General features: G+C 34.6%; 1 protein-coding gene across 1 annotated transcript in view; it reads left to right on the plus strand.

The window, feature by feature from the left end:
* Nucleotides 1-21,541, plus strand: part of Ndfip (Nedd4 family interacting protein) — a 63,137-nt gene that overhangs the window by 30,098 nt on the left and 11,498 nt on the right. Inside the window, exon 4 of the mRNA XM_072543200.1 lies at nt 12,146-12,331. Within this exon, the coding sequence (XP_072399301.1) occupies nt 12,146-12,331 (186 nt within the window). The remainder of the gene's footprint in view (nt 1-12,145; nt 12,332-21,541) is intronic.

A 21,541-nucleotide genomic window follows, 5' to 3' on the forward strand; every position in this document is an offset into this window, starting at 1 on the left:
AAAATTAAGTGGCGCCCTGTTTCTATCTTATCGTATCTTTGGTAATTTTACCCATCTATCTTTTTGTTTATTTCTGTATCTTTTCCAATATCTCTTATCCTATCTTTACTTATTTCGTCCGTTGGACCCATTTCCGGTTCCAAAAGCTAGTTTCGAACCCACGACTCGCTCTCCACCAACCATCTGGCTGCCGTCCGCAGTGTCCCCATTGGTGACCTTTCTAGCACCATCCACAAAAGGTTTCCGAGGTTACAATACCTACATGGAAGGTTGTCACTTCATCTTTTTTGCGGTCGTCCGATACTTCTGCCGATTGGTGACTTATCTCTTGCTATTTGGATGACACGGGTCTCCCTCATTCTGCATAATGTGGTTATTCCATTCTTTTTTTTTCTATTTTGTGTCCATTCATTTATACACTTTACGTTACATTTTCTTCTAATGTCTTCACTTCTCTTTCGATCTCTCAGCATATTTCCTGTAATTCTTCTCAGTACTTTCATCTCTGCCGTCTTCAGTAGCCTTTGTGTTGTGGCTGTGTCGGGTCTTGTTTCTGAGGTATATGTCATTATTGGTCTTACACTGGCTTTATAAATTCTTGACTTCATCTCAGTGTTAATGTGTCTGTTTCGCCATTAAGGCATCCTGCCAGACTATTTACTTTTTCAATTTCTATTATACATCTGGTTGGTTCTCTGCTGATTACTATTGCTTTAGTTTTCTGAGATGAGATTGTCATGTTGTAATTCTTTTGCTCTTATGTTAAATCTGTGGACCACTCTATACAGACTATCTTCATCTTGGGCTATCAATAGTGCGTCGTCTGCGTAATAGAGTATTTTTATTTCTTTGTTTCCCATTCTGTACGGGGAACGGAACCCTATAATACTCACAAGAAATAATACCAGGAAAATATCAATGCCATACGTAAAAGAATTATCGGAAACATTCAAAACAACAAACACATTAAGATCAAGTTTATCTAAAACTAAACCTAATAATGAACAAGAAAGAACAAAGAAGTGTATTTATAAAATACCTTGTGAATGCAAGGTCGAAAATCCTATAACTCGAGTCCTTTGGTGTCTCCCTTGATATACTACATAGATATTTGTAGATATTTATATATACTATACTATAATTATACTTAGATATTTTTATTTTAAACAAGGCCCAAAAGTTTATAACATACACAGGCCTTATCACAAATGTTATTGCAATTTTTTAAAAGAATAAAAATGATTTTAATGGTTTTATTTTTTAATGCATGTGCATAGTGTACTACCAAAATTTCGTTAGCAACTTAGTTTAAATCCAAATAAATGTATTAAAATACCCACTAATAGTTTTTCTGTTTCTAAGTAGTAATAACATTATAGCGATAAGCAGTATTTGTTTATAGTTTCAGATGATTAACATTTTTATCTCTGTTTCACAACTAAAGTTAATACTTCTTATCAACAAATTAAATACATGAATTGATGGTATGTGCGGTCTATTTGGTGTAGAAACATTTTCATTTTATTGCAGCAATGCAATATAGCAACAGCTCCCGATTTTGATAAAGCGCTGGGGATGAATTGTTGTGATTACTTGGAATTGAAAGATACACAGTATTCGTCTATTGCCTCTCCGCTCCTCCAAGTATTTTGTGAACTGTAAAACTTTTGTATATAATTGTTTCTAGTTGGAATGATGTTTTAAAAATGCAATCGTTACAAATGGAAGACGAGCACCATTTTGTATAATTATTTTAAATGTAATCATCTTTTTCACTACATTGACTAGGTATCACTTTCCGAAATACCTCTACCCACGTCTGCTCAAAATTAAATGCTTCAATTATTTAACTTCATCTGACAACGGCAGCAGTACCGATTGTTTGGTCAAAATGTAGAATTATCCCATTTCCCGAAGGCCAAAAATCTCGTCTATACCCTGATTGCTATAGATCAATAAACCTAACTTGTGCAATGGGCAAGCTACTAGAAAAAAATTATCAACTCAAGGCTGATTTGGCGTCTAGAAAATTCAGATTTCCTTACAAACGAACAATCGAACTGGCAACAAAACAACATTGTATCGCAGTATGTTTTGACTTATAGTGTATTTTTATGTATGAGAGAGTAATAAAACAATAAATTATGTATGCAAATCCCTAAACTGTTGATACGGGTGACTCAATGAAAAACAGATATTTGTCAACAAGTTTACAGAAGTATATAGGAAAACATACATCGGAGTGATGGAGGTTAACAGGTACTAATGAATTTGCAAGAAATGTAAGATGTTTATTTTATTGGTTATATATAACCAATAAAAGTTTAATAAGTACCTACCTATTTGCAAAATAAAGTTTAATTCTTTAGATAAAATAAAACGTTTTATTTTATCTATTTGCAAAATAAAGTTTAATTCTTTGCCTATTTGCAAAATAAAGTTTAATTCTTTAGATAAAATAAAACGTTTTATTTTATCTGAAATGAGTGCATTCCACGAAGTAAGGGTTTCAACAATCAAACATTTAATTCTTTAATTCCAGGAATCTACGACAGTAATTGACTAGATAATTACCTTCTAAACTTATTCCACAGAAAATGTGATAGTGGGTTTTTCCATTTTGTATATAGGAAGGTCCAAGTGGCGTATTCAAAAATCTTAACAGTTCACTAAAAGTAGGTACTTCAGTTGCAAGGTGCAGTTTATTGTGTATACTAGTGTTATGGAAAATTTGGAAGTGCCGTGTAAACGCCGAAAAATTGGTCCTCTAACAGTTAATGAAAAAACATTAATATTTAATTGTTTTAAATCATTTACAGACAAACGTTTATGTGAAAGTGTTGATGAGACCGTTGAGTTAGTTAGCAGTACACTTGGTGTTGGGAAATCTACGATTTACAGAGTTATTAAAGAAGAGAAATGTGGTAGTTTTCAAATGCCACGTAATGCTCCAGGGAAACCAAAATTTCAAATAGAATATCATTTTAAAGAAGGACTTCGACGGAAAGTGCATGAATTCTTCTTTAGACAAGAATTTCCAACATTGGATAAAGTTCTTGTCTCAGTTCGAGATGATAAGGATTACCCAGAAATGAGTGGAAGTGCGTTATGGAAACTTTTAAAAGAAATAGGCTTCCGCTGGAAAAAGAATCCCAGAAAGTCTATTTTATTAGAAAGAAGCGATATTGTCATATGGAGAAGACATTTTCTAAGAACCATAAAGGAAATGAGAAACCAAAAAAGAAAAATATTTTATCTTGATGAAACATGGATCAACGAGGGTCATACACCAAATAAATTTTGGCAGGATGAAACTGTTACAAGTCAAAGGCACGCTTTTGTAAATAACTTATCTACTGGTTTAAACCCACCATCAGGAAAGGGACGCAGGCTGATAATAGTACACATTGGCAGTTCAGACGGTTTTGTTGAAGGTGGTTTATTAACTTTTGAATCAACTCGTACCGGTGACTACCATGAAGACATGAACGCTGATGTCTTTCAAGAATGGTTCGAACAAATGATAGATCTTCTTCCTCAGAACTGTGTAATAGTAATGGATAATGCAAGTTATCACTCCAGACTTATAGAAGGACTGCCCACAACCAAGTGGTTAAAAAAAGACTTGCAGAATTGGCTGAGTTCAAAAAATATTACGTACCATCCCGGATCTATAAGAAAGGAACTTTATTCGTTGTGTGCCCTTCATAAAGAAAAATTTAAAAAATACGAAATTGATGAAATTGCCAAAAATCGTGGAATGACAGTACTTAGATCCCCACCATATCATTGTGAATTAAACCCGATTGAACTGGTATGGGCACAGATAAAGAGTGAAGTTTCAAGAAAAAATACCACTTTTAAAATTCATGATGTTAAACAGTTGTTTTTGGAGGCCGTAAATAATGTAAAACCTGAAAACTGGGAAAAGGCAGTAAATCACACTATTAAAGAAGAGGAAAAAATGTGGAAGCTGGACAATATTACTGATAAAATGATCGAGCCAGTTATTATAAATCTTGGTTCTGAAAGTTCATCTTCTGAATCTGATTTGGATTTGTAACAAGTAGCTGTAAGTTTTATATTAATATTTTTATTCATCTATTTAACATACCTTAGACGGTTTTAAAAACTCTTTTTCTCTTTTGTAATTTTTAAAAATTAAAAAAAATGTGAATTTTTTAAAACCCTTTTTAATGTAGGCCAGTCAGTTCTAATATAGTGTGTGATAAAAGAGGTCACTTTTGTTTACATACACATAACACTTTATAACACTGAAATAATTCATTTATTTTTTACAATTATTCAAAGTAATTTTTCAATTAATCTTGAGCACGTCCATGGAGTGGTCGGAGCTACCAGTTCAAATTATGCTAATTACTCTCTCGGTCATAAAAATAAACTATAAGAGAAGCACTCAATACATGTTGGAGATACAACATTTTAAAAAAAAAGTTACAGTCATGGAATATTCCTGGAAATTGCCTTCAAGAACTTTCTAGAAAATAGATCGTTTCGTGTAAGAGTTAACAACTACTATTCCGAAAAACAGGAGGAAGAAAATGGGATCCCCCAAGGCTCAATTATTAGCCCCGCACTCTTCTTAATTGTCATTAATGGCATAATCAAAAACCTCAAAAAACCTTTAAAAGCACGTTTATATGCAGATAACTCGATTGTTTTTGTAAAAGTTAAATATATTAATTTAATTTCGAAATTTTTCCAAAGGAAACATGTATCTCGCGATACATGTTTCCAATTCTAAGTTACAAAAACCGTACGTATGGTGTTCTCTAAAAAAAATTACAAATAAATTTTTCAACACATCGCTATCCTTCAAAGCATGTGTTAGTTCTTAGGTATGAGGATTGATAAACAGCTTACTTGGAAAGAACACATTAGGCAATTAGTATTGACATGTAATAAGAAATTTAATCTAATGAGAACATTGTCAAATAGATACTGAGGCTCTGCTCTACCCTGTAAGTTTAATAAAATCAAAAATTGATTATGGATCAATTGCTTACGCCTCTGCATCCCATCCATATTGTCAAAACAACTAGTCTCTAATACAACATAGTACTTAGACTTGGAGCGTTCCGAACATCGCCCGTAGAAAGTCTATGTTGTGAAAGTAAGGTGCTTTTATGATATCACCGCCGAATATTCTTAACATTATCACATGCAACGTCAATAGGTTCAAATTTAAACAAACCTCTATTTAATAAACAAACACATACACTAATAATTACATAAATCTCTTTATAATCGTTTTCATCGTTCTTGGCGTGTGCGTGTAAAAACACTTGCAATAAGTTGTTTCATCTGTCTTTCCTTGTCTAAGCTCGATTCGTTTACCTCCTCCAGTGGCGGAGCAAAATGTAGCATTTCAAACGAAATAATAGTTATAAAAGAAAATTATAAATTATTTTTCATTAAATTTCTAATAACGGAATTTACGTATAAATTGCGAAGAAGTATTTTTCTAGCTTGCAGTACAATAGGACAGGATATAACGAAAAGTACATTTTAAAAGGATTTTGAAATATACCCAAAAAAGTGTTAATTATTTAACCCACTTTAATTAAAAAATGATACAGATTTTTTAAGTTTTAAGCACTGTAGCGAATTCTGAACTGTTACAACGTACTGACCTTGATTAATTAGCTAATCAGTCAGCGTCTTCACTGGAACTGTCTTCATCATTGGAATCTTCCGCCACATCGATGATAATCCTACTTTCATTTTCATCATATGTAACCATTTTTGCCCAGTCGTCCTGAATTAATTTTTCAGTATGGTTAACACAACTCGCCCACACTGCAGGTGTTGCCTCAGCTAATGCATCGCCTCAAACTTTTTTCACTGTTTCATCTCCACGTCCATGTTCTCCAATATGACAGTAACCATTCTTGTAAGTCCGATTTTTTCCAACTGGCATTCGGTAACTTTTCTATTAAAGAGCTATGGTACGAGGCATTATCCATAATAATTAGAGATGGTTCCTCCAACATTAGTATCAGCTTTTCGGAGACCCACTTTTTAAAAGACTTAGATAGAATCATGATAGTCTGCACTATTCGATTTCGTAGAAAACAGTAATCCAGCATCTTTAACAAATCCTTGCCTACTTCCGGCATGTAAAACAACAAAGCGTTTACCTGTATTTTCGTGTCCTTTTCTGATGCTTTTCACACAGTCATCTTGCCAAGTACGTTTATATGCCCCTTTTAGGAATATCCATGTTTCATCTAAAAAAACGAACTGAAGTGGGCTTGGACTTAAAAAATTTCTCATATAATGCCTCAAAAAATACAGTCGTTTGGAGACAATACATGGGTTTCTCACATAGCACTCATCTACTATTTTCTAGTTTGTATGAAAACCCACAATTTTTCATAAGACGCCACAAACTTGTATCAGAACCGTCATAGAGATGCTTGTTTCTTAATTGTGTATTTAGAACTTTAATTGTAACGTGCTCTCCTTTTGCTTTTGCTAACAACATAAAATATCAATGGTAATTACTACAATTATAAACCTATTAGCCAGCTCATTCAAGAACAATGCCACAAGTCATTATTGCAATGGGTATCGGAAGAGAGAGAGTTAATTTATAATAAACTGGAATTTTTAAGGTGTCGAGAGTTTTATTTTATGTAATGGAATTCCACACAGTAAGAGCTCAAACTATAAAAAAAAACACGTCACTGCCAGCTATCTGTATTCGTAAAGAGGCCGAACTTATCACCGACACCGTATCGGCCAAACGCATCGGTGTTCTTCTTCTTCATGTGCCTTGTCCGTTCCGAACGTTGGCAATCAACATGGCTATTCTGACTTTGTTTACGGCAGATCTGAATAGTTCAGCAGATGATAATCCGAACCATTGCCGCAAGTTTTGGAGCCACGAGTGTCTTCTCCTCCCTGGACCCCTTCTGCTGTCTATTTTCCCTTAAACGATCAGTTGTAGTACTCTATATTTATTATGTCTCATAACGTGACCCAAGTATTCCAACTTTCTTTTCTTTATACTTATTCCTACCTCTCTCTCTTTACCTATCCGGCGTAGTACCTCTTCGTTGGTCACGTGCTCAGTCCAGGATATACGTAATATACGTCGGTAAGCCCTCATTTCGAAGGCCTCTACTTTTTTCATCAATGTTGCGGTCATTGTCCACGCCTCCATTCCATATAACAAAACCGGGAATACATAACATTTCAGAAGTCGAATTTTGAGAGGTAGGGTGAGGCTTTTAGAGGTGAAAATTTGCTTCATGCTAGTGAACGATGCTCTTGCCTTTTCTACTCTTATACGTATTTCCTTCGCTTGATCCCAATTTGAGTTAACTATTGTTCCCAAGTAGATGTACGAATCCACGTGTTCAATTCTTTCATTGTCTAATATCAGTTGCTGTGGTGGTTGTTGGGTTTTGCTTACTAACATCCATTTGGTTTTTGTGATATTTAGTCTGAGTCCGTATTGTGCACTTGTTTTTTGTATCTTAATCTGTGTCTTAAATACTTCTTCTGAGTATATATTAAAGACAATAGGAGACAAGATACAGCCCTGTCGTACCCCTTTCTTGATCTCAATTTTATTGGTCAATGTAGATCCTACTTTCACTGTAGCTGTTTGGCCCCAATAGAGACTCGCTATTGTTCGAATGTCTCTGTAGTCGACTCCGATCTTATGGAGAACTTCAATTATCTTTTCGTGCTTTACGTTATCGAATGCTTTTGCGTAGTCTATAAAACATATGTACACATCTTTGTTCATATCTCTGCAGCGCTGGATGAGTACCTGTAGACTAAAAAGTGCTTCTCTTGTCCCAAGAGAATTCCGAAACCCAAACTGCGAATCTCCAATGTTATCCTCGCATTTTTTGCTTATTCTGTTGTAAATAACCTTGGTGTATGCCTTCGAAATGTGGTTAATTAGACTTATCATCCGATGTTGATCACAAGACTTTGCTTTTGGTTTTTTCGGTATGGCAACAAAAGTTGACTCTAGCCAGTCTTCAGGAAACTCCCCGCTGTTATAAATATTGTTAAAGAGTCTAACGAGTGAGTCTAGAAATTGACTGTTTGTTTCGCACAGCATTTTCAATACTTCCCCGTATACGTTATCGTTGCCTGGTCTTTTGTTATTTTTAAGGCCCTTTATAGCATTCTCCACTTCTGATTTTAGAATAGAAGGGCCAGTATCATCATTGCTCAGTGTATACCCACTAGGACGGTCATCATTAAACAGTTGTTCCACATAAGTTTCCCAGATTCTAACTATTTTGTCGGGGTCTAGTTGTAGATTTCCATTATCATCGCATAGCCCTTTCGATAAAACATCGGTGTTATTGCTACAATACTGGGAGACGTGAGTGGTCTCTTCATTCCCTTCTCATCGCACTTTACCATGACGAACGTGACTCGCACAATTGAATTACGCATGTGTGTATCAGAGAGAGACGAATATTAAAAATTCCGTAGTAGCTTATTTCAGGCACACGCCAAGAACGATGAAAACGAGTATACCAATAGTATCAAATAAAAACCTTACTACGAGCGAGTACGGAGTTGCCTGAGATGTCTCAACATCGAATACCCAAATATTTTCCAATCAATATTAAAAACCCCCCACCTTGGATAATTAATACTCCAAAATAAATACTGGTCTAACCAATTTGACAAACATAGTAATAGTCATGCAGAGATAAATCTACATTTAATTATCTAAAATCTTTACAGATATATCCAACAGTGACAGAGGAGTAGGCGCAGCATTCGTTACATCAAGCGATATATAGCAATTTCGTCCCCCGACCTATTTCATTATTTTTCTACACTGAGCTCTATTCAGTGCCCAAAATTATCCTGCATATCAATTCTAAAGACATTCCTGATTAAGTTATCTTAAGTGACTCACTAAGCGCCCTTCAACCCCTTAACCCTTTGTGGACGGCCTTTTTTTTTTGTTTTTATTAAATGGTAAATAATTTGGTTTTAGGACATATTAGGTCAGCAGATAGACAAATCGAAGGTTTTTTATATTCTATTTTTATAATTATTAGAAAAAAGGTGGTACCAAGTGAAACCACTAGGCCACAAACGAAAAAATTATTTAGCGTGAAATGGAATAAAACAATTTTTTTCAGATAGACATAAACCTACTTTACATGTAGTTCAGTTCCATCTTGTACGATGAGGAGTTGCCTTGGAACTGCAGCATGTACAACGTACTTTGGCTACATGCTGAGGCATATGGACTGCTTTGTCAGTTCTTATTTCTAGAGGAACTTGTTTTATGAACCTGTTACTGGTGCTTGGTTCGTTCATGGATCTTCTTCTAAATTTTGGCATTTGGGGGTCTGCTCCAATCAAACCGGTGGCCACAGCAATTTTAAATTCTTTCAATGACATTTTCGTACCAGCTGTTGATTGTTTGAAAATTATATATGAGTTAAGTAATGTTAGGTCAACAAAATGGGAAAAAATTCTATGCCACCACTTTTTGGATTTTCGTTCCAAATCGTAGGAAGATACTAACATATCACAGTTATCTACGAAGCCCATATATTTGTTGTAATCTTATACTAATTGTTTGCAATTAATTTCTACTGATGTCCATCCCTTTCTTTCCTCTTGACAGTGACATTTTCTTCAGATTTGTGAAAATTGCTTAGAAAATGAATGGGTACCATCCATTGCAAAGCTAGCACGCCGTCTTCACTCATTCTCCAGTTTGAGTCACCCCTTTTCATTTTTTAATTTGTTTAAAGTTCATTTGGAAAACGTTTTCTATCTTTTCGAGTTGTTCCACATGCCTAGATTTTGTCTTTTATCAAGTTGCGTTGTAATGCAACAGAATTAAAATAGTTATCGAAATAATTTTTTCCAACTAAATCTCTTGTAAGATCCTTTATTACTCTTGTTCCGAGGTTTTGCTCCCTTACATCTTTTACTCTTCTGGTGTATATTTGGAATTGTAAAACATATCCTGACTGATCTGCACGTATCCATACCTTATATCCCCTTTTTACGGGCTTCATCGGCATATATTGGCGTAATCTACTTCGTTCCTTGAACCCTATCATCGATTCGTCTATTGATTGTATCATCGATTCTGCTGAGACAAAATGAGCTTTTATAATTAGTTAAAAGTTCCTCTAGCAATGGCCGCACTCTGTAGAGTTTATCATAATTGTCGGTACCTTTCTTAGGTTGTAATAAATTGTCATTTATATGAAGATGAGTAAGCAACCATCCAAATCTGTCACGCGACATACATGTAAAAATAAATTGATCCCTGATAACAAAATTTACAGACCAGAAATCTCTATAACTGGGCAACTTTTTCACACCCATCAAAACGTTTATTCCCAAAAAATACTTCATTTCTTCAACTGTTGTGGGAGTGTTGTTTTTGTTATTTTCTAGGACTACATATAAATTAGTTTGGGAAACAAGTGTATTCATCAGGTTCTCACTAAACAATTGAAGGAAGAAATCAAGGGGAGTCACTAAAGTATCAGTAACATTTGATTCAACGTTTTCTGAGAAAGGACGGAGTTGAAGGGCATTATTTGGGCGGTGGTCCATTTTGACTCATCAAGAATAACAACTGATACCTATCGTCTTCATTGTCTGAAATATCGTTTTGTTCATCTAAAACAGCTGACTACAAAGTCATGTCGATATCTTCATCCTCGTTCTCATTAAAATCGGATACGTCAGATTCATTTGATGGGATATCTGTTAGTAAAGCGTAAGCGTTATTACTTGTTATTTTACTCAAATCAAGAAGTCTTTTCATTTTGGAATTCTGTAACAAAACATACCTATTAGTTACTGATCGGTCTAGTGACACCTATTGGAACCACCAATTAAAATATCAAAATTCACTTAGTTATCTACTTAGATCATAAAGACTCAATACGGTAATACATAAATACGTCTATTTATCAACAAATTAACATAATACATACATTTTAACGGTAGAAGAATGCTTGTTTATTTACAACAATAAATGACCTCATTGTCATTCACTTGTGAACGCGCCAAATGTATTATGTACACTATGCATAATTTCTCCTGGAATTTTGTAATTCCAGAAGTGAAATACACGACGTATACATCGCATTCCGTCTGGTGGTCCCAGCATACGATTACTCGGGCAGTAGGAAAAAAATTGTTTAAAGGTGGTTCCACCGTGGAGCCACTAAGCCGCAAAGGTTAAAGGGATATATTCCAAAGGTCCTCTCTATAAAATTCGAATTCATGCAGACGTATCAAAGATTACTGAAACAAATTCAAAATGACGTTACAGCTTGGGACCCCTTATCTATGAGCAGAACAGAATAGTTGCTGATAACTCGATTACAAATTGATGACACAAGACTTACTCATTTCTATTTACTGTCTAAAGTGATCCACCATCCACAAGTGATATGTGAAACATATAATGTACAAGTTACCGTTAACCATTTTTTAATTGTATGCCCTCGTTTTGCCAATTTTCGTATCGCATTTAACATACCTAATAGGATAAGTAACTTTTTGGGCACCAATTTTTCAGCTGTAATTGTAATTTTTGTAAAATTAGAGGAATATTTTATAAAATTTAATTTTGTATGCAGCTATCTACAATAAACACATCCAAAAACCTGCTTAATCATTGTAATATATTTCCTAATAATTGCAACTACAAATCCATGAATGGTTTATAAAAGATTTATAAGTTTTTGTAAAAAATGAAATCAGAATTTATATATTGTATTATACAGCCTTAAGCTACTGTTACTTTTATATTCAACCCATTAATCATGTGAATATGTGAATGTGGTAATAAGGTTATCTTAATTCTCAAAAACAAAAACTATTTAATGTTTCTGTTGTAAAGTAAATTGTAAATGAAAAAGTGTAAACATTATTTATAGTCACGAGTTTAAAATAAAGTTTAAAATGAACTGTTTGGAAAGTAACACATTAGTTAACCATCTTTGTTTAGAATCAATATCTGGATCTATCGACAAAATACATAAAATCCTGACGGCTTGTGATTTGACGTTTCTATTAGCTTCCATCACTCTATTTGTAAGATAATTTATATAAACAGCGTACTAAAAACTTTATTTTTGTTTCTTTACAGTTGCCTTTATTTTTAACTGGATAGGATTCTTATTGTTAATGTGTTTCTGCCACACGATCGCATCGAGGTATGGAGCTCTGTCGGGCTTTGGACTGTCCTTGGCGAAGTGGACTTTCATCGTCCAACATTCAACCGAGTTGGCTTCAAAAGACAACAGTTGGTTGTGGTGGCTGATCATGACTTTTGGTAAGTACCAATGTTTTCGTTGCTATGATTGATTCAGAATACTTGAATTTTTATTTTTAGTTCATCTTTATTGGTGGAAAATATTTAGTAATAAAGGACCTAGTAATACACCAAAAAGTTAAAACAACATACATATGCACTAATCGAAACAAAAAACAGCATAAAAATAATTTGCCATTTTGATTTGAGCTTCTTTCTATTCCGCAACTACACAGTGGTACCGTCAGGTACCGTTCTTCACGACGGTTTCTCACAGTCGTTCGACAAACAGCCTTCTACTCAAGAGATGGGATTAAATAGGATAGGGAACACCCTGTATATTACTGTGTTTTTATAATCTACGTAAAACTTTGGACATATTTTGTATAAGATACTAGAAAAATGATTTTGAGTATTGATAGTTTATTGATATTCAGATGAATAGCATAATGATAAGAATGTTCAAGAAAGGAGATAAAGAAGACCCCAACAATTATAGAGGTATAAATCTAATGAACACCGCACTTTAACTTATCACAAAAGTCTTAACCAACAAAATCAATAAACTAACAACTTTATCAGATGAACAACAAGGATTCGCATCCGGAAGATCCTTTGTAGACGCTGTATTTGTATTAAGACAAATCACAGAAAAGGCCATCGAGTACAATAAACCAGCATATCTATGTTTTATAGACCTGACAAAGGCTTTCGATCGCATCCAAGACGTCTTACACCTACTGTATAAAAGACACATACCAATCAATATTATACAAACCATCGAAAACATCTACTTTCATAATCGAATACAGGCAAAGATAAATGGAAAATTAACACAGTGTATACCAGTACAAAGCAAAGTCAGACAGGGTGACTCGATAAGCCCACTTCTCTTTAATATAATAATGGACGAAATAATACAAGTAGTACGTAAAAGTCATGGTTACAGAATGGGGAACAAAGAAATCCAAATATTATGTTATGCAGACGACGCCGCATTAATCAACGCGTCTCTTGAAATTACATTAGGGGTTGAAAATAATATACAGGGTGGAAACCACTATAAACAGAATAAACTTGTTTGTGTCTTTATTTTCGAAAATTATAAAAAACGGTGGGACCAGTCAACTTTTAAATTCAAAATGTGCGCTTTTTAAACATAAATTAATTGTAAAAGGTGATTCACGAAAGTCTAGCAAAGTCCTTCTTCTTCTTCTTCGCGCGCCATATTAGAATTATTCGACGTTGGCGATCACCATTGCGAAGGCTTCTCGATCTGCTGCAATATGGAATAATTGTCCTGTATTTGATATTATCTGAGTCCATTCAAGAATGTTTTTAACCAAGAAACTTTTTTTTCTACAACTCTACGGCTCTCTATTTTGCCTTTAAGGATTAGTTGTAATATTTTATATCGACTTCCCTTTACTATATGTCCCAGATAAGACATTTTTCGATGTTTAGCAGTTCTCTATCTTTGTTGACGCTCCTTAGTACTTCTTCATTAGTTTTCCTTGCTGTCCATGGTAACTTCAGCATTCGTGTATCAACCCACGTTTCCAATGCTTCAATTTTGTTCATGATCGATACTTTTAGCGTCCACACTTCTGCACTATACAAAAGTACGGACGAAACATAGCACTTAACCATTCTTTGTCTTAGTTCTAAACTGAGATGATTATTGCAAAGAAATGACTTCATTAGCAAAGTCCATATATTTTATTTTTAATGAAACACGATGTATATTTTTGTTTTTAAAAGCTTCTTAACGAACTGATCTCAACGAAGTATATCATGTAGAATGTATTATGAATAATACAGGCGAAATTTTGAAATTAATAATTTATCACGCTTAAATAATGGTATTTTTTAAAATTAGCTAAATATAGACATTACAGACATTGGATTTTGTGAACATTTTTTTTTCATGAACAGCTGAAAACTTATTTTACAGTCCCCAATAAAGACTACTTCATAGCTTGGCAACCCTGCCCCCACGCCAGCTACTGTTTCTCTCCTAAGCTTCCCTCCTAGGAGAAAACAGGTTCCAATCCAGTACTCCATCTAATCCCCATACATCCTTCCCTTCCCACACCTCGACCGGAAAGTCGTTAAATATTCCTAACGAGGAGTAGCAGCGATCGGCAGTACCAAGATAAGGCGCATAGTAAATCATCCTGGGTCTGCTTATCATTGGATTTTTATAAGCGGAGCTATTTCAACGGAATCGTTGTGATACTGGCATGCAATAGGGCAATAGCATATTTAGTTCTCTTGCGGTGAGACCCAAAACTATATAGGTGTTGCCATTCTGGTCTCAATCAAGATTACAAAAATCTGTCATCGAATTCAAAGCTGTGGGCGATAGGATAGTTTTCCTTTAACGGGAAGGTAAACCACAAAAACCCAATATCGTGCAGGTTTGTGCGCCAACCATCACAGCAGATGACATAAAATTCGAGGAATTCTGCGAAAAATAGGAAACAAAAATTGCCAACATTTCAAATAAACAGTCGTTAACACTACACAGACTAACAACCTAAAGAATGTACTGGGAAAGTTCGGCACATGTCAGAGAAACGAAAGAGGAGACATTGATTAATTGGGTTTGATATCATAAATAACTATTCTATTATGAATACTCATGTACATTGACTTTATACTTAAAAAATTCCTGGAGATAGATCTAGAAATCAAATTGATTACATCCACACCAACACCAGAGGTGACGGCAAACGAAAAAATTAATATGGAGGAGGAAGAGGTAAAATAAGCATTAAGAAAATTATAAAACAGAAAATCACCAGGAAGGGGCAGAATACCGAACGAACTCCCGGACCAGATCTGACCAAACAACTATTAAAACTAATCCAAAAAATAATAGAACAAAACAAGAATAGAGATCAAGCATCCTAATAGCTCTCTTCAAAAAGGTAGACAAATCGGACCCAGATTACAGATAAATTAATTTATTAAACACAATACTAAAATTAACAAACAAACTGATAACAAATAAACCGAATGAAATTATAACACTAGCAAGTGCAAGAGAAATCATTAGAATACAACAAACCGGCATATCTATGTTTCGTGGACCTTAAGAAAGCATTTGACCGGGTCAAATTAAGGATCCACTTATTGAGCGCAAGAGAGATACCTTTAGGAATAATCAAAACGATCGAAAATATCTACCAAAGCAACATGATAAAAGTAAAAGTAGAAGAAGAACTAACTGACATGGAATAAGACAGGGGGATTCCCTGAGTCCTTTTTTATTCAACCTGATTATGGATGAAATAATCAAAAAGTAAGAACTAAAAAAGGATACCAAATGGGAGAAAAACAACTTAAAATAATCTGCTATGCAGACGACGCAATACTACTCTCTCAAAGTGAAGATGATTTACAACGTATGCTTCACCAATTTAATATAACCGCCAAAAAAGACAAAATGCATGGTTATAACAGTAAATTTAGTAAGATGTAAATTTGAGCTGGAAGGTCAGATAATAGAACAAGTGATGAAGTTTAAATATCTAGGCATCACATTATCTAGCTACGAAAGGCTCGAAACAGTAGAGGAAGATCGAGTTAATAGAGCAAACAGAGCCGCATGTTGCCTGAATGAAACAATATGGAGAAATAAAAATATCGGAAAAGAAATGAACGACAGAATTTACAAAACAGTCATCTGACAAATAATAATGACATATGCAGCAGAGAGACGCCCTGGCACAGAGAGGACAAAAAGGATGTTAGAAACAGCAGAAATGAAAACACTTAAAAAATCTGGTGGTAAGACACTATATCAGAGCTAGAAGTACAGATATACGACGTAGATATAGGTTAAGAACATCAAGAACTGGGTAAGAAATAGAAGAGTAGAATGGAACGATCAAATAAGCCGAATAACAACAAATGGAGTAGTAAAGACGGCAAGAGACGGTTCCCTGATAGGAAGACCACAAAAATGATGGAACTACAACCTACTGGAGGCACATTGAAAAACAGACAGAGTCATATCTACATAAAAAGAAGAAGAAGAAATCTGTAACAAAAATTATAAATTAATTTCTGGAACGTACGTAACGTGGGGTTAGATTGCAGTATTGCAATATTTCGTTATTGAAGTGTATAGAACTACTTAGTGTGTTTGAACTGAAACGTTTTCTTATGGCTACCTCTGCTCCTACACGTCGTAAATGCGAAAACAGCTCCAATTCGTTTTGTTATAATATGTGGCAGTTTTACCATTCCCAGTCAAAGGACAAACATCAGTACATTTGAAAGAAGAAGAGGAATACGGATATGGTGCAGATGAAAGCGACTCCAACGATGAAGATTTCGAAATTGAAGATGACTCCGTACATAAGGGATTCGAGCAGCAAGAGCTAAATGATTTGGTACGAGATTTGGAACTATCCAAAAAAAGCTTCAGAGCTCTTAGCATCACGACTCAATGAGAAACACTTGCTTGAAAAGGGAGCCAAGGTATCCTATTTTCGAACACGAGAAAGGGCATTTCTGCAATACTTTCAAACTGATGGTGGATTTGTGTTTTGTCATAATGAAAGTGGTTTAATGGAAGAATTGGGAATTTCAAACTATAACGCAACTGAGTGGCGACTGTTTATAGATAGCTCAAAGCCGAGCTTGAAGTGTGTTCTCCTCTACAATGGAAATTTATTTGATTCAGTTCCAATTGGCCATTCAGTTTGTTTGCGTGAATAATATGACGACATAAAGAAAGTCATTGATCTGTTGCAATATCACATGCACCAATGGATCATTTGTGTTGACCTTAAAATGGTCTGCTTCCTACTTGATCAACAATGTGGATACACAAAGTATCCCTGCTTTTTGTGTATGTGGGACAGCAGAGCTCGTGCGCAACATTGGGTGCAGTCGAATTGGCTGCCAAGACCGGACTTAAGACCTGGTAATTCAAACATTTTACATCAGCCACTGGTCGACAGAAAGAATATTATATTTCCACCTCTTCGTATAAAATTGGGTCTCATGAAGCAATTTGTTAAAGCTTTTCCAAGTGAAGGAGACTGTGTTAAGTATCTCGTGTCGAAATTACTTAGCCTGTCATTTGAAAAGATAAAGGCCGGAGTTTTTGATGGTCCACAGATTCGGCAACTTCTTGCAGATGAACATTTCGTGGTAACATTGTCAGAAAATTAAAAGAATGTGTGGTTGGCATTCAAAAACATTGTTAAAAACTTCTTGGAAATATAGCATTGAATTACGCCGACATTGTATAGCAACAACTCTTGGAGAGCTTCCAAAAGCTAGGTTGCAACACGAGCATTAAAGTGCATTTTTTACATAGCCACCTTGCTAATTCCCGGACAATCTTGATGCGGTGAGGGATGAGCAGGGTGAGCGTTTCCATCAAGATTTGAAGGTCATGGAAGCATGGTATCAAGGTAGATGGGACCTACATATGATGGCTGACTATTGTTGGAGCATAAACTATAGCTATAAACGAAAATTTTTGTCTTAAGTCTGTAAGTACTGTTCATTAATTCAACAATTTTATTTGTATGAACTCGATTTAACTTACATTAAATGTTTTGTAAACTGTAGATTTGTTACATTTTTATTTTATGTTTCTTTATATGCATAATTTTTGAGGATATCCTGTAGTTTAAAAAGTTGACGTGGTAGACCAAATCTGAGGTTATTCTCAGATTCAGACGACAAAAATTAGTGGAAAACAAGTGGCAGATCTAACTCAACAAAAAATGTGTTCCCCAGTGTTATGGTTAATTTCAAACAACAGAACTTCTTTCCAATGTCAACTGCAAAGTAACAACAACGAGAACTGATCATCGCCGATATCCAAGAAATGAGTATCGCCACGCGCAGAAACAGTTTTACATTGTTGCCGGTTGTATCTACATATAGATACAATGACAAATGATTAATGTCACCCCGGTAGACCAAGCTCACCACATTTTTCGGTAGTTCGTTGAGATCAGGTAGTTAAGTTGCTTTTAAAAACAAAACTATACAGGGTGTTTAATCAAAAATAAAGACGATGGACTATCCTAGACTCGCGTGAATCACACTACCGGGTGGTCCAATAAGATCCAGAAATAGGCCTAAATTCTGCACAAAGGTGTTCAAGTACTTTTTTTTTTATTTTTTCAAATAAATGGTGGGGGAGAGTGGAAAAGTATTTGTGGATAAAAACCTATAACTTTGGTTTGGATCAACCGATTTTAACGAAATTAGTGTCATTAGAAAGAGTGTGGATGAATTAATTTACATCTACTATAAAATAATTGCATTTAGTTTTATTTGTCATAGGTAGAGGGTATTTTCGAATAGAAAAAATTAAAATTTGTTTTTCTTCAAAATGTTTAATGGAAACACCTATTTATTGTAAATTATAATGGAACTGGATTAAATTTGTAACAAAATGGCGCAAACAGCATGTTAATAGCTTTTGTGGAATTCGAGATATGAATAAAAACGCATAAACATAAGTAAGTATAGTATTGACTCACCCTGTATTATAAATTAAATTAAAAAATAAGTCTAAAAAACAGAACAACAATATTTGTTGTTTTGTTTTTTAGACTGCATCCTTATCATGTAGTTCTCCAATAAGCTTTACATGAGAGAGATTTTGATGCAAGGCTGGATTACTGCAATTAGATATTAGGTCTTCTAGAAGAACAACCGCATATCATATCAAAGATTTTGTGGACAGACGAGGCTACGTTTAATAGTACGGGTGGTGTTAATCTGCATAATATGCATTATTGGGCTGAAGAAAATTCGCACTGGATACATGAGGTGGTTCAAGGTAGATGGAGTCTTAATGTTTGGTGTGGTATAGTTGATGAAAACATCGTAGGTCCATATTTCTTTGATAGAACTTTAAATGGCGAAACATATTTGGATTTTCTGGAAAATCAGTTGCCTGTTTCATTTCAAGATATTTCCTTACAAACAAGAAGAGATATGATATTCCAACATGACGGGTGTCCTGCGCACTTTTCCAGACAACCGCATGTCATGATGACAGTAAAATTCTCCTGTTAGTGATTCCATAGTAAATCATGAGAAGACCAGGAAAAAACCTCATAATACTATCCAGACATGGTAAGTATTTGGTCTAATATTTAGTTTACCCTCAATAAACACCAAACTCTGATTTTATATGTGTGTTATTTAAAAAACATAAATGATAAATCCTCGATATATTACTGGCTTATTAATAGAGGTATTTTCCTTTTATTAACTTTCTCTTTTAATATGGGTAAGCAGATCCTATTGCATTCTGCCGAGGAATTTGCGACACAATTGGTCTTATTTACATAATTAGAGCCACTTATTTAATTTTTCTTTCTTTGATATATGATTGAAGTTTATTTCGAATGTCACCAAAATGCCGCTATTGCCTGACGTATATATCCTGTAAGATATCCTGACAGGAGACATTATGGCAAAGAAGTATTTGAAAGAAAAGCAAGAATATTACGAGCAACTGGTAGTTTTCATCGTCCTTGTTTTAAACGACGTAGTAGAGGTATGACCGAAGATAATTAAATCAATGTTCTTGCTTTAATTCAACAGAATCCACATATAAGTAGTCGGCAAATCTCAATAGAATTCAACATACCCAAAACTACTGTTCTAAGGATTTTAAAACATCACAGGTTGGTATTTCATATTATAAAGTGAACGTTTAGGTCAGAAACTTGGAATTTCCTTTAACCTTTAGATTCAACTATTATTTTAATATTCCGATAAAAACGGTAACACGGCGCTTTTATCCTTTTATCCGTTTATTAAAAATACTTATGCACGATTTATCTTATGAAACAATTTGTGGGATTTTTCAAGATTTTTTGAGTATTAGTAAATATAGTGGTTTCTTTTTCACCAATATTTGTTGTTCTGTTTTTTAGACTGCATCCTTATCATGTAGTTCTCCACCAACCTTTACATGAGAGAGATTTTGATGTAAGGCTAGATTACTGCAATTGGATGTTAGGTCTGCTAGAAGAACAACCGCATATCATATCAAAGATTTTGTGGACAGACGAGGCTACGTTTAATAGTGCGGGTGGTGTTAATCTGCATAATATACATTATTGGGCTGAAGAAAATCCGCACTGGATACATGAGGTGCAGGAGTTCAAGGTAGATGGAGTCTTAATGTTTGGTGTGGTATAGTTGATGGAAAGATCGTAGGTCCATATTTCTTTGATGGAACTTTAAATGGCGAAACATATTTGGATTTTCTGGAAAATCAGTTGCCTGTTTTATTGGAAGATATTTCCTTACAAGCAAGAAGAGATATGATATTACAACATGACGGGCGTCCTGCGCACTTTTCCAGACGAGTTCGAGATTATTTGTATGCAAGTTATCCAAATAAATGGATCGGAAGGGGAAGTATATTTTCACGGCCAGCTAGATCTCCAGACTTAACATGTCTGGACTTTTATCTGTGGGGAAGCTTGAAGGACTTAGTGTACCAAACTCAACTAACCACGCGAGACGACATGAAACAGCACATTATAAACACAATAAATAGTATATCAACAGCTGAGATTGAAGCAGCTGTTATGTCTACGCCCGAAAGATTACATCTTTGTATGGACAACGGTGGAAAACAATTTGAACTTTTAATTGGACATTAAGTTTTAATGATCGAGATATTTGTATGATCTTTCACATATTTAATTTTAAGTTATAATAAAGGGTGAGTCAATACTATACTTACTTATGTTTATGCGTTTTTATTCATATCTCGAGTTCGACAAAAGCTATCAACATGCGGTTTGCGCCGTTTTGTTACGAATTTAATCCAGTTCCATTATAATTTACAATAAATAGGTGTTTCCATTAAACATTTTGAAGAAAAACAAATTTTAATTTTTTCTATTCGAAAGTACCCTCTACCCATGACAATTAAAACTAAATGCAATTGTTTTATAGTAGATGTAAATTAAATCGTCTACACTCTTTCTAATGACACTAATTTCGTTAAAATCGGTTGATCCAAACCAAAGTTATAGGTATTTATCCACAAATACTTTCCTACTCTCCCCCACCCTTTATTTGAAAAAATAAAAAAAAGTACTTGAACAACTTTATGTGGAATTTAGGCCTCTTTCTAGTTTACTTATTTAACACTCGGTATAATTGGGCATATTTCACAAAAAACTGGTTTTCAAATTTTTCTTCACAGGTTACGCCCCT

This window comes from Diabrotica undecimpunctata, chromosome 9 (assembly GCF_040954645.1).
Source record: "Diabrotica undecimpunctata isolate CICGRU chromosome 9, icDiaUnde3, whole genome shotgun sequence".
NCBI classification, from domain to species: Eukaryota; Metazoa; Arthropoda; class Insecta; order Coleoptera; family Chrysomelidae; genus Diabrotica; species Diabrotica undecimpunctata.